Raw genomic sequence first — 13,634 nt, 5'->3', positions numbered from 1 at the left:
GTGCAGGTTTTACTAAGGTCAGTTTGAGGGCAACGTTACAAATGTTTGAAGTGTTAATGTTAAATGTTCAAAAATGTTAAATGTTTAAATCTTTATTTAATACTGGGTCTGAATTTCTCTTCAGAAGTTCAACTTTAAAATTTTCACAATAGTTGAAATTGCTTCTGCACTCTATTAAGAAGAAAAGTAGGCCTCTCAAACTCTTCTGTCCCCCTAGAGCTAAAATGACAGAATTTTTCTTCAAAGGAAGATAACTTATTAATTTCCGGAGGTGTAAGATAATGTGGGTTTTTTTGGCTGGGATTTTCCCCCCCTATGCGTGCAAGAAAAGCTAATAAAGGGAAAACCAGGACTAATGGATGTTTTCTGTTTAGTTCCAAATCTGTTGAGACCTCTGTTCCTTCTCCAAACTTTTATGAAATTGTATACTCAAGCTTTTATAGAGGTAATGAATAATGATTGAGAGATGGTTGACCTATATGGCAGTATGCAGATGATATATTATGAAGACATAAGGGCAGCTGCTCATTATAATTCCATGTATTTGGTACGAAGGAAGAAGCAGAACAGTTTCAGTCCACTCCCATTAATCTCTTGGAAGTGGGGCAGAAGTATTTGCTGATCAACAGTGTCAAATCCTGCAAAGAAATCCAGTAGGATGAATTTGAGAGAATTTTCCTTGCCTCTAGCAGGAGGTCATCCATCAGGGCTCTAAGTCCTGTGTGGCTTGCCTTAAAATGAAGCTTGTCTGACAAGGATCCACAATTCTGTCAGCTGACAGGTGGCAATAGACGGTATTTTTGCTGACTTTTCAGCCAATATTTTTAGAAAAAGGGAAATTAGACATTAAGTACTTGTTTCCAAAATTCATTGAGTTAAGCAGTGCTCTTGTTTCTTTGTTTTCTTCAAACAGGTAAATATTTTTGGGTCGGTGTTAGATTATACATGGTCCTGAGATTTCCTGCTGCTGTCCGACTCAGTGATTTTTCTCATTGCTCAGTTTCCCATCAGTGCTGCTTGTAAACCCAAGAGGGATTTCTGGAGGTGGTTGTTTAACTCACTCTTTTTCTGGAGAGCCATAAACTTAGTCTGCGTGTTGGTTATTTCCTTTGTGAATATAGACATTCCCTCACAGAAGGAAGTACAATTTTCTAACTTTGAGAGAAAGCAACATGGGTGTTCAGAGTTATGGGATGGAAAAGTTTGCTGGGCTGTGACTTTGCTTCTTTATGGAAGAGAAGTCACAACTCTCTGCCTTCTTTACTGGCCGTGACATAGGTCTACAGTTGCTTATGGGACTTTGGGGATATGGCGAGGCCTTTTCTGTTGAATTTCTGTGTAATTCCAAACAGTGTGAACTTTTCAAATCGCTTGAGAAGTGCCCCAGATGGTGTGACATTCTGCTTCATGGGAAGATTTGAAAGTATTCCCTTTGCATAATTTCTGGTTAACTATTTCATTACGTTTGAAATGGGAGAACACCAAAGCCAAGAACTCTGTTGACATTTTGGCGGTGTTTGTTTAACCTCCTAGTGCACAGGCTACATTTGTTGAAAAATATTATTCTTACCTTTGCAAATCATCAGTAATTAATTCCCTTGGAAATATCTACTGCTGCACACAGCCAGCTTGGGAGGCTGCTGACAGATCATAGTTTTACATCAGGTGCTAACAAATTGATTATTAAATTTCACAACTAACTGATTTATAGCAACAACTTAATTTCTGTATCTCTCTAATGTATTCACTTACTGTATTTTCAAATAGTGCAGAGCGGTTGCACTGCTTTGTTGCTTCTACTGGTGAACTGAGCACTGCATGTAAGATCTGAATGACTTGCCCAGTGCAAGGGTTAGTTATCACAGACTTGTGAAGTGCACAAGATATTACATGGTTTTCATCTGAGATATTCATAATTAAGAATATCCTTCTTAACTCTACATGCTTTTTAACTTTCACTAAATTGTAGCTACACTTACCAGCACGGTGAGAGTCTTCTAGAATTGCTGCATAGCTCACAGTTGCAGCAGTGTATTCTTGAGTCTCAGTCACGCTGTGAAGGATAAGAAACAGTGACTACCTGCTATGATGGAGCAGCTCATGTTCAAGTCCCAGTGCGTACTTAAATTGTAATGGTAGAGCATGTTAGCTCACTTGGTGTGATGTAAGTCACTGACTGAAGACGTTTTAAGGAGACATAGGGGTAAATTTTCAAAACACTCTGCAAGGTTTTAACTCTACAGTGTTTCCAGAAATATCAAATAGGCGTCATGGTTAGAGGGAGCAGCTTGGTAATGTTGGTACCGGGAGTAAACACTAAAGAAAATTTTCCTTTGCTGCTGACATTTTTTGTTGGCCTTAGCTGTGCTTTTGATGTAGAATTACAAACTATTTTAAACCGAGCGGGGATTATTTTTTTTTTCCTTTGGCTCAGGAGGAAGCCTAATGTAGTTCGCAGCAATGTTTTTAATGAACTTGTGAAATCAAGGTCATAGTTCTGCTATCACTTAAAAATACTCCTGACATAAAGCAAATCTGTGTGGTGCCAGATGTGTGGTGTGAATTGTCATGTATCTTAAAAATTTTGTTCCTGCATAATGATACGTTCAGTGATATAGAGCTCTGCACCGTTGAGATTAGAATCTGTCTTCTGTGGCTGAAATTCATAACTATATGGTGGCTGTTACATAGGTAATCTCATTCATTTCCTGGTGTGTAAATGTCCAGGTCACAAAAACTTAGATGACAATTTTCAGTAATTGGACCTCTGTTAGCAGTCTGACGAGAGACAGGGATAGCTTAATGGACATGGATCCAAATCCGAGAGGTGGTTCTTTCTGAGCTGAAGTGAAGCACAACAGCAGTATCTATTGATACAACCCGTTAGGTTTCTTTTGATAAAGAAATCCATTTTTAACCGTTTAAAACCATTAGTGCTAATTAAAAGTAAAGGAATTCTAAAAGGGAATCTGATATTGCCTTTTCAGTATTATATTAGTTTACAATGTCTCTGTATTTAGTTTTATATTTCTTCACAGATTTTTGTAATAGAATATTGTAAATACTTTTTATGGTCTCTTTAATTTTAATTACTTTTACTTTAAAATATTAGAACAAAATGTTGTTTTAAAAGTGCAAATCTCATTAAAAGGACCAAAGCATAATTTTATTTCTTTTATAAAACCCAACTAATTTCCATGACAATTTAAAACTGACTACATTTTACAGTTTTATAATTCTAGAATAATCTTTTTAATTAATTGAGCTGACAGATTTAGGTATATAGTGCATATTTTGCCTCTGGTAGTTATTGTGCAATTAGTATTAATGAAGGATACTACAATTTGGATAGGTGGAATATAGTTTTGATTCATACAGGCATACTTTCTGTCTTACTGTGGTCTGTTACTTCACAGTATATACGACAATTATCAAATAGAATTACTATCTTTTTAAAAGTGCCATATTTGCTTTTGTAGGGAACGGCAATGGTATTATTTTGTATTACTGCTGTACTTCTGTACTTCAGTTCTCATACACGAGGCTCTTATACCAAAAATTGCATCTGTGCTGAAGAAACTTATTCCTTTTTCCCAGCAGATATACAAATCTGTAAATTAATTCTTGCTAGAGCTTTTAATAAACTTTCAGAAGAGATGATGAATCATTCAAAATTTCCACACATGCACTCTCAACCTTCATGGGGCTTTGTTTTCCTCTTGGCACGTGCATCTCGAACAGGCAAAATGAATTTGGGTTTCAAACATTTTAATAAAATATGCCTTGAAAGGTCGGGTACCTTTCAAAAAATATGATCCCACATATCTTAGTAAATAGCTTGGTTGTGCTGTGTTGAGTGAGGCTGCAAAGATGAAAAAAAGAACTGCCTTTTTTCACAAGTTGGTTTGAACAGAAAGAGAGGACCTTGCCTTTAAAAGGACAATCCCCCTTTATCTTCGGTTTCTTTTGCGACTGCAGTATGTATGTGAAGATGTTATGCGTGTAAGTGTCACTGACCAAAAAACTAATCAGAAATTCAGCACTTCAGAAAATGAGCTTCCCAAAGTACACAGATGTTTCATACTGCTTCTGAAGCTTTTTGTTAAAATTTTCAAAGTTGGCACAGGTACAGATATTAGATTGTTAACTTCTTATTAAAGCAGACTACTTGGTAACTTCCCAGCAGGCTTGAAGTAGCAATTTATTTTAATAAGGAAATACAGCCTACTGTTTATGTTGATGCTTATGCAGCTCTCTCAATATTCAGCTAAGGTGCTAGAAATGTTTTTTTGAAAATTGGGCTATCAAAATCTGGGATTTTCAAACATGCCTGAAGGACTCTAATTACTAAGGTTTGTTTGAAAACCTGGGGCTTTACGTTTCACATTCTTCTCCAGAATGCCTTTTGCAGATGCTCAGAGTTGCAGTCTCTGTGTCCTTCAACCACGCAGGAAAATGATCTGACTCTGGGTCTTCTGTCATCTTTTGTGTGTAGGGCTGTGAGGAAGTACTTGAAAAGAACAGAGGGCAAGGATTTTTAACCTGATTTTTGAATGAGAGAAGTATGTGACAGTCTAGGTTCTTTTCTAGCTTAGTTTGGTAGAATCTTACCCTTTGCAAAGCAAATTAGGAATGCCTCATTTCAAGTTCCTTCATAATGGCATCTCTATTTAAACTGGATTAGCTGAGCTCAGTAAAGAAGGATTCTGTCTCTCATGTATTGTGTACAGTTTTCCACCACAGATTACAGCTTCTGGAGGATATTTTTATTTTCCAACTCAGTCTTTATCAACTTGTATTTTTTTAGCAGTATACTTCACAAGCTGCAGAAGTATAAAACACGTGGGCGTACACCTTGTGTTGTGCCTTTATTTCTTAATCACTTTTCCCCTACCAACTGTGCAGATGTCATGAATAGATGTGTTCCCCACATAAGAAAGTGATGGGAGGTGTTCCTCCCCTAGGAAAAGTTTCTTTTCTAAGTGCTCCAGAAGGAGACTGTTTCCTGATGAGCAACTGGGAGAACATTGCTAGTGTTGCGGTATTTCTGGTGACCTGCCCACGCATGTCAGCCATCCATCCCCTGACCACTGTTGCTGTGAACGTTCAGGAGTTTGCTATGGTTCTGTTCGTTCTCAAGATGCAAAGTGCTACCATTCTACTGGGTATTTTTGAAGAAAGTGGGAAAGCTGTGTGGTCTCGCTCAGATAGGCATCTTGAGATGGGCTAATTTATTAAAGAAGATTTGGACAGCGAAAAATGAAAACAAAAACTGAAACGCCACCTTCTTCTCCCTTTTCGCCCCCCGGCCTTTTCCCCAGGCTCACCTTCACTTCTTCATCCCACCTCTTGTACCTCCCTGGCCCTGCATGGTGCAGGAGGACGGGGAGTCGTGGTCAGAACACAAAGGCTCCTCTCGGCTGCTCCTTCCTCCTCCTCAGGCTTTTCCCCCGCTGCAGCACAGGGTCCTCCCCACAGGCCTTTCAGGAGGCACCTGCCCCAGCGTGGGGCGGCAGGAGAATCACCCCTCCTCCTCTCACCCTGCTGTTTTACGCCTTTTCCCCCTCACTCCTCTCTGCTCTGTGGCCTTTTGCCTTTCCTTTCATATGCTGAGGGGCTGGGCCTATGGTGGGGCCGCTGCGGAACTGGCGGGAACCGGCAGCTCCTCACAGAAACCAGCCTGCAGCCGCACCGCTGCCGAGGCCTCCACGCTACACGCCTTGGCCCCCTTCACGCAGGAATGTAATTACTTGTATTTCATGGAGATTTCTTTTTCCTGACTGGGTTTTATTCAACCCTTCTGATTATTCAGGCCGCTTCACATCCTGATCTGCAACGCGGCCGTGTTCGGTGCTCCCTGGCGCCTGACGGAGGACGGCCTGGAGTCTACCTTCCAGGTGAACCACCTGGGACATTTCTATCTTGTCCAGCTTCTGGAAGATGTTTTACGCCGGTCGTCTCCTGCTAGAGTTGTGGTGGTGTCCTCCGAGTCACACAGGTTGGTGAATGTTACCTTTGATCTAGGTGAAGCCTTTAATCCTCAGACCCTAAAACAGTAATGGCAGAACTGCAGAAGTTTCTGAAAATGAAAGGCCTTGCTCTAAAGTGTTTGCGTTTGAATAATCTCTTTAAAAATAGAAGCATTACTAATGCCTGTGGATGTTACTGGCTTTGGCTCTGTTGCTGGATAAAGTGTGTTCTAGTTTTATAACGGTATGTAGGTATTTTTTGATCATTCTTTGTATGAATGCAGATTTTCGCCGCATTTCAGACCACTCATTGATTTTGTGAGGAGATGGAATAATAATTGATTAAATCTGAATGGCATGACCTATATTGATTTGTCATTCAACAACTTCAACATCTTACCAAGAGGAATGTGCAGTTATTTTAGCAGGAGAAACAATGCAATTAAAAACTGCTAGATGAAATCCAATTGTTTTATAATGAGAAATTAGGGAATTCAATGCAGACATTAGCTGTATAATTGTAAAATGGGAAGTAGTGTAGTTAATACATATTAGAAATCTGGCCATGCCTCTTTTGGTGAATTTTTTAATTAAAATGTTAGATGATCGTCTTTTCTACTGCCAGGAGAAGTACAGTTGGCAAAAAAGACGTTGATGAGGTTTGCCTTATTTCAGACGTGCTTGTAGTGTTTGTGTTAATAACTGAAAAGATGGATTTGATTTAAATAAAGTTCCTTGTGCAAAATGTATGCCCTAATTCTGAAACCACTTACTGCCTTCTGATTTAGTTCAGGGACTGCAGGATTAGACCTATAATGTCCAGCTTTAAACGTTACTGTTGATTTCTATTTCACTTTTGGTCATGTGTAACAGCTCTAGCAAACCAAAGGCAAGAATGTGTGAGTGCTTTTTTTTTTTTTTCTGCCTTCATATTTCTGAAATGTTTTAGTGACCCAGAATGAAGCTTATTTTTTTAATCATGTTTCCATAAAATGTAACCCCAGGGACCTGGTAGAGAGAGACCAGCCAAGGGTCAGGCTGAAACCTTTATCACTTCCAAACACAGGGGCTTATGGTATAAATGACACACTGCAGATAGATTTACTTTTACCATTTTAAATTTATGATGGCTGAAATGAAAGGAAGCAATAGAAAATGCCAGTAATAATCCTCCCCAGTGTTAAAAGACATGAAATGTCTAGTAATTAGGTGGTAACAAAATCTGGACATCCTTATCTTTGCAAATCACACCAGGTTTGTGAAAGCAAGTAGCAGAGTCCTGTTAGGAGCGAGGGAGGCTACTGCAGGGCAGGCAAGATAGCTCTAGAAATAAATCTGCCAACTCCAATCACTTGCCAGATGTGGAGGGCACAATGGGATACGTATAAATGAGCTGTTATTTAATGGGAGATTATGTTGAATTGTCAGCTGCTTGTTCCCCTTTGTAAGTTTGTATCTCTGATAGTATTTTAAATGACATCTTTGTTTTTCACTGTATTAAGTGCTCCATGTAACTAGAGCTCACATCTCTGGACATCTTTATCTGCGTTTTAGAAAATGTTTTTTAAAGTGCTCATTGCTAACTCAGTAAGATCAGCCAAGGTTTATAGAAGCCCATCAAGAAATAAGTAACAACCGTCTATGTTTGAATAAAATAATAAACACAACTAGTAAATTTCTTTTTTTCTAAGGGGTCCAATTCATGTATTATGGCAAATCTTAACACTTAAACTGATCATTGTAAATAACCGTGCTTTTTCCCCCCAGTCTGTTTAATGGCAAGAAGTTGATGTAAGGAGTTAGTTTATGCATTGGATATTATTGGGTAGTAGAACTTTCTGACCTATTTGAGAACTCTGAGCCTTAAAGTATGTTGTAAAACAGAAGTGTTGGTATCTAATTACTTCCATAAACCTCGGCTGGATCTTTTCGCTGGAGTCAAGACCCCCTGTTACGGGAAAAATAAAGTCCCATGTTTGCAGAAAATATTATACTAAACTGCTCCAAGGCAAAATATTTATTTGCCTCTCTGGTTCTTCGTTCATTTCTAGTTATTTCTCCGGATTCAGCACAAATGAATTCTGTTTAAATTAAGCTGTTGGGTACTTTAAGCACATCATATTAAAATCAGAATAATAAGTAGATTGACTTTCCTTCTGTCTTTATTTCTGTGTTGTTAATTTGATTGTACAGCCCTTATCCTACTGAATTCAATGAGATTGCCGACATAAGTAAGATTGACTCACATAAGCACACTTGCAGGTCTGGAATCAAAATATGCCACCGTGTTTCCGTTATACAGTGCAGACAAAGTATTTTATTTATAGATTATTTTTGGTGTCATAAATGATTACTTGAGGAATGAATATAGGAAATTCCTCCCAGAATAGTCCTGTTAATTTCAGAAATGTATTTTATCTAACAGAAAATTATGAAAGAGGAATTTTGTTGTTGAAATTGAAGGGCTAATTCTGCAAGATACAGAACATCCTGGATTCCTCTTGAGTTCAAATACTGTAGTTGCTTTTCTCTGAGTGTATTATAATTCTGCTCACAGAATGAATGTAGAAATTCCAGCTGATCTCTTCATTTCTGGGCATGAGATGCAAAATTAGTAAAGATATTTTAAAACATTTTTCTAGTGTGTACTGTAATTATGTTTATCCCTGTTCTCCCCAGCTGATTCTGAAAACTCTGAGTATTAAAAAGAGCTTGCTAAATCTTTTTTATTTTTAGTAGCTCTTCTGAATGAAACATAGATCTGTAACTAAATGTAGTATTATTTTCTAATATTAAGATACACCCAAAAATTGATAAATCAAATTGTAAGAACTGGGGGGAAAAACGCTATATGGAAACTTCCTTTTCTTCATTTTAATGTCTTTAGAACATTCACTACTTTGTTATTAAAAAAAAAAGGAAAGAAACAAACAGCTGGTGTTTAATGACTCTGTCAGACCCAATTAAAAAACATCAACTAGTTACTTTGATTTGTGTTCAGCCATGCCATGGGTATACTTAAAAACATTATACTCTGCCAGAACTCATTTTGGCTTTGTTTACATTTATCTTTTAAACATATAAGACTATTGATGGCAAGTTACCAAGGTTATAACCCCTTTATATTCATCAATTTTTAATCTGAAAAAGAGTCTAAGAGGCACTGAGATTCATCCATAGTTACTTGAACACTTAAATGAAAGTGTGCAGTATGTGAACACTGGATGAAATAATCAGGGGAAGGGAAGAAGGGGAAATGAAAGGATGTTGTTTTTCTCTGCTGCTAATGCAGAGTTATTTTATCCTACATTATTTCCTCCAAGTTGATTGTGCTTTCATGGATCTATGGCAAAGTCTTTTTTTGGATTTAAAATAAAGTTATTTGTAGGTTACATACAATGCCTTTAAATCATTAAAGCCTTTTTGACTTGTTTTTATTTATCATTTGCTTTTGCTAATTATTCAATAATTTTACTGCCATATTATCTGGGACTATTTCTTGAATCTCAGGCAATTTCCAGTAGATGCTTTCAACTGCTAAATAAGCCGTTGTTTTATGTTGGTTCTGGCCAAGTTCTACTCTGTTGTCTACATTTTATGTTGTTCTTAGAGCGAAATTAACTCTGGGGTATCTAAGGCATATTTACTGTTTTTTAGATTTACAGAAATTAAAGACTCCTCTGGAAAACTCGATTTCAGCCTGCTTTCTCCATCTAAGAAGGAGTATTGGGCTATGTTGGCCTACAATCGTTCCAAGCTTTGCAATATATTGTTCTCCAACGAGCTGAACCGACGCCTTTCTCCCCATGGGGTGACGTCTAATTCAGTCCATCCTGGAAATATGATGTACTCCTCCATTCATCGTAACTGGTGGGTGTATACCCTGCTGTTTACCTTGGCTCGACCTTTCACCAAATCCATGGTAAGTGAACGACTTGCACTATTTCACACATCTTCATTTTTCAAATCAGCGGAGTAAAGTTATAAAAATCCAGATGTATGTATCTGCTTTGACCTATTGCCTTTTATAACTACGACCCTGATTTTAATGACAAACATCGTGCCAACATAGCGCTGTAGAAGAGGATTCTTCAACCATTTTAGATTAACTTTGTCAGTCTTCAGTAAAGGTACCTTGTTGGATGGAGTGCGTGACTTCCTTGTTTGCAGATATGATTTTCACTGTGGTTTAGGTAGTTGTACCTCTTAGGTGTGGGATAGGTTAGAGTTATTTCTGTGCTCAGGATATGTAACACATCAAAAAATTGCTTTGGTTTTTAAGTGGAATATGCTTGACTGCATTTTTTATGTAAACAGATGCCCTAGTTAGAAAAGATACTAGACATTATTAATGGCTGAGGGAAAGTGCTTTCAGTGGTAAAAGCACCTTCATTCATATTTTAAAAAAAGCAACAACCCAACAATTTTCTCGATTCTCACAAAGTACTGAAGGCAATGGGTGTTTTCCCTTTGTCTCCATTGGACTTTGGTCTAGGACCATGACATAATGAAAGGCTGCAAAGTTCTTTCATGGCCAACATTATGAGATTTCATTATGTAAGAATTTGCAGCATCTCCAGTGCTTGGAGGGGTTACTTTTATCCCTTGAACCTCTGACCCAGGTTATTTATAAGGAGTCTGAAGTCTTTTTTAGGCAGAAGATGACTTTTACTTCATTGAGAACTGGCTTCCTTTTACCTTATTGACTGTTCCTCGTCCCTATTCACTGACAAAGAATGGTATTCCCAAAAATGGAGTGGGGAGAGGGAGTCTCCCTAGAATGTTTGCAGCTATGAATCAGGGAAATTAAAAGACTCATACCCCCGCAGAATTTACCTAGCCATGGCAATTTGTTAATGCCCAAACCAGGCCCCTTTTACAGAAGACTTCACAACTGACAAGAGTGGTTGTGGTGTAACGTAACAGTGTCTCCCTGAGCTGGCGATACAGACCAAATTAATTCATTTGCTTTGAAAAAGAGCAGAGCAGGAATTGTGGAGTCAGAGGGATCCATCCTTAAGTAGCTTAATCTACCACATAACCTATAGTAGCTGAGCAAATTGGTGGTGGAACTTGTATGGATACCTGCAAAAAAACATTTGCTTGTACATTTAATTATCATTGAGATAATGAAATTAATCTTAATTTATATTGGGCTAAAGTAAGTGGGAAACACATCTTACAGTGTTTAAGCTTCTGCTTACATGTCTGAAAAAGAACAACACTGGATCTTCAGTAAGACCCGTGGAGGAAAAATACAAGCACTGTAGTGTGGTGCACTAACAACGTGTAAGTCAGGAGAGTCTTCACACCTCTAACCTCTGCCTGCAGTTTGCAGCCTGTACATGCAAAACCTATTCATGTCCATGAGATTGGTAAGTGAGCATTCTGGCACCTTGGGACAAGTAATAGTATCTTTCAACAGCGTGTTTTTTGACCAGGACCTTTAAAACCATGTCTCTGCTGTGTTAGGGATAGTTTGTAAAACAAATTCTTGAAGTTCTCCTGAGAATAGATAAATGAATGTTATCAATGTCCCATGAAAAAGATCCAGTCTGTGGAACTTTTATGAATTGTTAGTTTTATTTGCTCTGACATATTTTCACAAAGGAACCTTTTGTGTTGGTTGCTCAGATAATCTCATCCTCTAAGGAAGGAACTGAATAAAACACTGACGTTCATTTTGAATTCTTTAAAACAATTGATACATTTTTTTAACAGGATCGATTTATTTATGGGTGGTACATAAAAGAGAATACAAAATATAGTTAAAAAAATATCAGCACTGAATAGCAGTGCACTCTAGTCCAAGCCAAATCACTTCACTGAGTCCTTCATGTTTGTGTGTATTTCACTGAGGTTATTTGAATGTTATGATGGAGGGTATGGGTTGAGAGTAAGCATCAGTTTTATAACTCATATTCTGATATGAATTGTTATGTTCCCCTGAACCTTACCAATGTTTTGATTGACAATAAAACTAGAAAAGTGCCCCGTCCTGGGTATACAGATGAGCTGAGCTGAAATTCTCAACATCATCAGTGTAAGAGTTTTTCTATTTTAAGATTTATAGGGATCAAATGATCGCTGCTTCTCCTTTTTTAGGGATTGTGCTGTCACCAACCTGGAATAGACTTTGTTGAGCATCTTTTTGTGGGATTCCTCTCAGTATTTGTGGCAGCTCACCCCAGAGTCTAGATGAGTGTTTTGGTCAGAGTACTGGGCACATATCTTAAAGCTTAAAGCTGCAGTCCCAGGTTTGGAACCGTTCCTTCCTGTGTTGTGTAAGGATGTCTGCATTGCACAATGCAGTGTGATGCAGCAGCATTTAAAGTAGGTGCAGCTGAGCTGGGTCCATAACCGGAATTGAGAGATCCGTGTCAAGGTTGTTGGAGAGAGGTAAGGTTTATCAGTGCAGGCAAGGTGCCACGCAGATACTCCTGGACCAGTTTTGATCTCTGATGCAGTAGCTTTAGCTGCTGCAGCAATGTGGTACATGGAGAGCCTAATCCTTCTGGAGACACTCTGAAGCTGTTTGCTACATTTGGAACTGCAGAGGCTCCTGGAGTCTGTAGAGATGCACGCACATATATGCACATAGATATTCACACACACAGACTGCAGCGGCACACTCCTGATTCTAGCTGGGGCTTTTTCATATTATTGTAGTAAAAGGCATTAATAAGAAATAATTACATCTTTAATTTGTATTTCACAAAGATAGACTTACTAGATGTTCTGAGAGTGGTGGATAGCTCAGAAAAACACTCAGAGTTTGAGCTCTTTTGCAAACTTTGAAGTTTCCAAAACTTCATGTTTCCCTAATATAATTCTTACGTTCTGTCCTGGCTGCAAGTTGCTGCTGAGAAATTAGTCTTCACACTTTTGACTTAGTTGTCATCATTTTCTGTGATACTTACAAAATAACCTATTTAAAGTTTACTTACTAGAAATCATAACAGTTTAGGAATTATTTTGTTTTGTTTCCAACAATGAAGCAATACACATTGTGTATCTGAAATATATTTTTTTAATGTAGTTGTTCACCTCTTGAATGTTGAATAGCACTGCTTTGGTTGATGCGGATGTTGTATTTTCAGAAATCCATGCTATTGCATACTGTGAATCATTTTTTGGGAGAGGTTATGCAGCCTCTTGCATGTGGCACTTGGGATATTCAGCATGACAGAACATGACTAGGAAACACTGCTGGTAGCTATTCAGTTTTAGCTGACTCCCTGAAGCACTGAGAAACAGTATTCTAATATCACACTCTTATTTACCTGTTTGCTGTTATTTGCTGCGACTACGGTTACTTAATTTCAGTAATTAGAACACTTTATGAAGTCAGGTATTTTAAGTTTCTGCTTAAAGAAAAGGTTTTCAGATCACTTAGAATCTGATTTTCCTAAAAGAACAAACATACTTAGGTAGGGCTTGTCTGTCTTTCAAGTGTGAGGCTTTTAGAGGCATAATTTTATTTGCTTCTGTAAATGGTCATACCTTACTACAAGAAGAAATGCAACTTCACATTTTCCAAACCCGTTTTATGAGTGACTATGGCATAAAAACTACGGTACGTTTGTGCTTGCTAGAGTGAAGTCGTCTGTTGCATCGCAGAGAGTGGTCTGGTCAGCTTTTGAAGCACAACACAATATTTAAATC

The 13,634-nt window shown here is 38.1% G+C and overlaps 1 protein-coding gene across 5 annotated transcripts in view; it reads left to right on the top strand.

The window, feature by feature from the left end:
* Positions 1–13,634, top strand: part of WWOX (WW domain containing oxidoreductase) — a 531,298-nt gene that overhangs the window by 124,863 nt on the left and 392,801 nt on the right. For all 5 annotated transcript variants that reach the window (XM_074582859.1, XM_074582862.1, XM_074582860.1 and 2 more), the window contains exons 7-8: positions 5,813–5,998; positions 9,627–9,891. In XM_074582859.1, the coding sequence (XP_074438960.1) occupies positions 5,813–5,998; positions 9,627–9,891 (451 nt within the window). The remainder of the gene's footprint in view (positions 1–5,812; positions 5,999–9,626; positions 9,892–13,634) is intronic.

This window comes from Larus michahellis, chromosome 4, assembly GCF_964199755.1.
Source record: "Larus michahellis chromosome 4, bLarMic1.1, whole genome shotgun sequence".
Taxonomy (NCBI): Eukaryota; Metazoa; Chordata; class Aves; order Charadriiformes; family Laridae; genus Larus; species Larus michahellis.
This window is presented reverse-complemented; position numbering and strand designations above follow the sequence as displayed.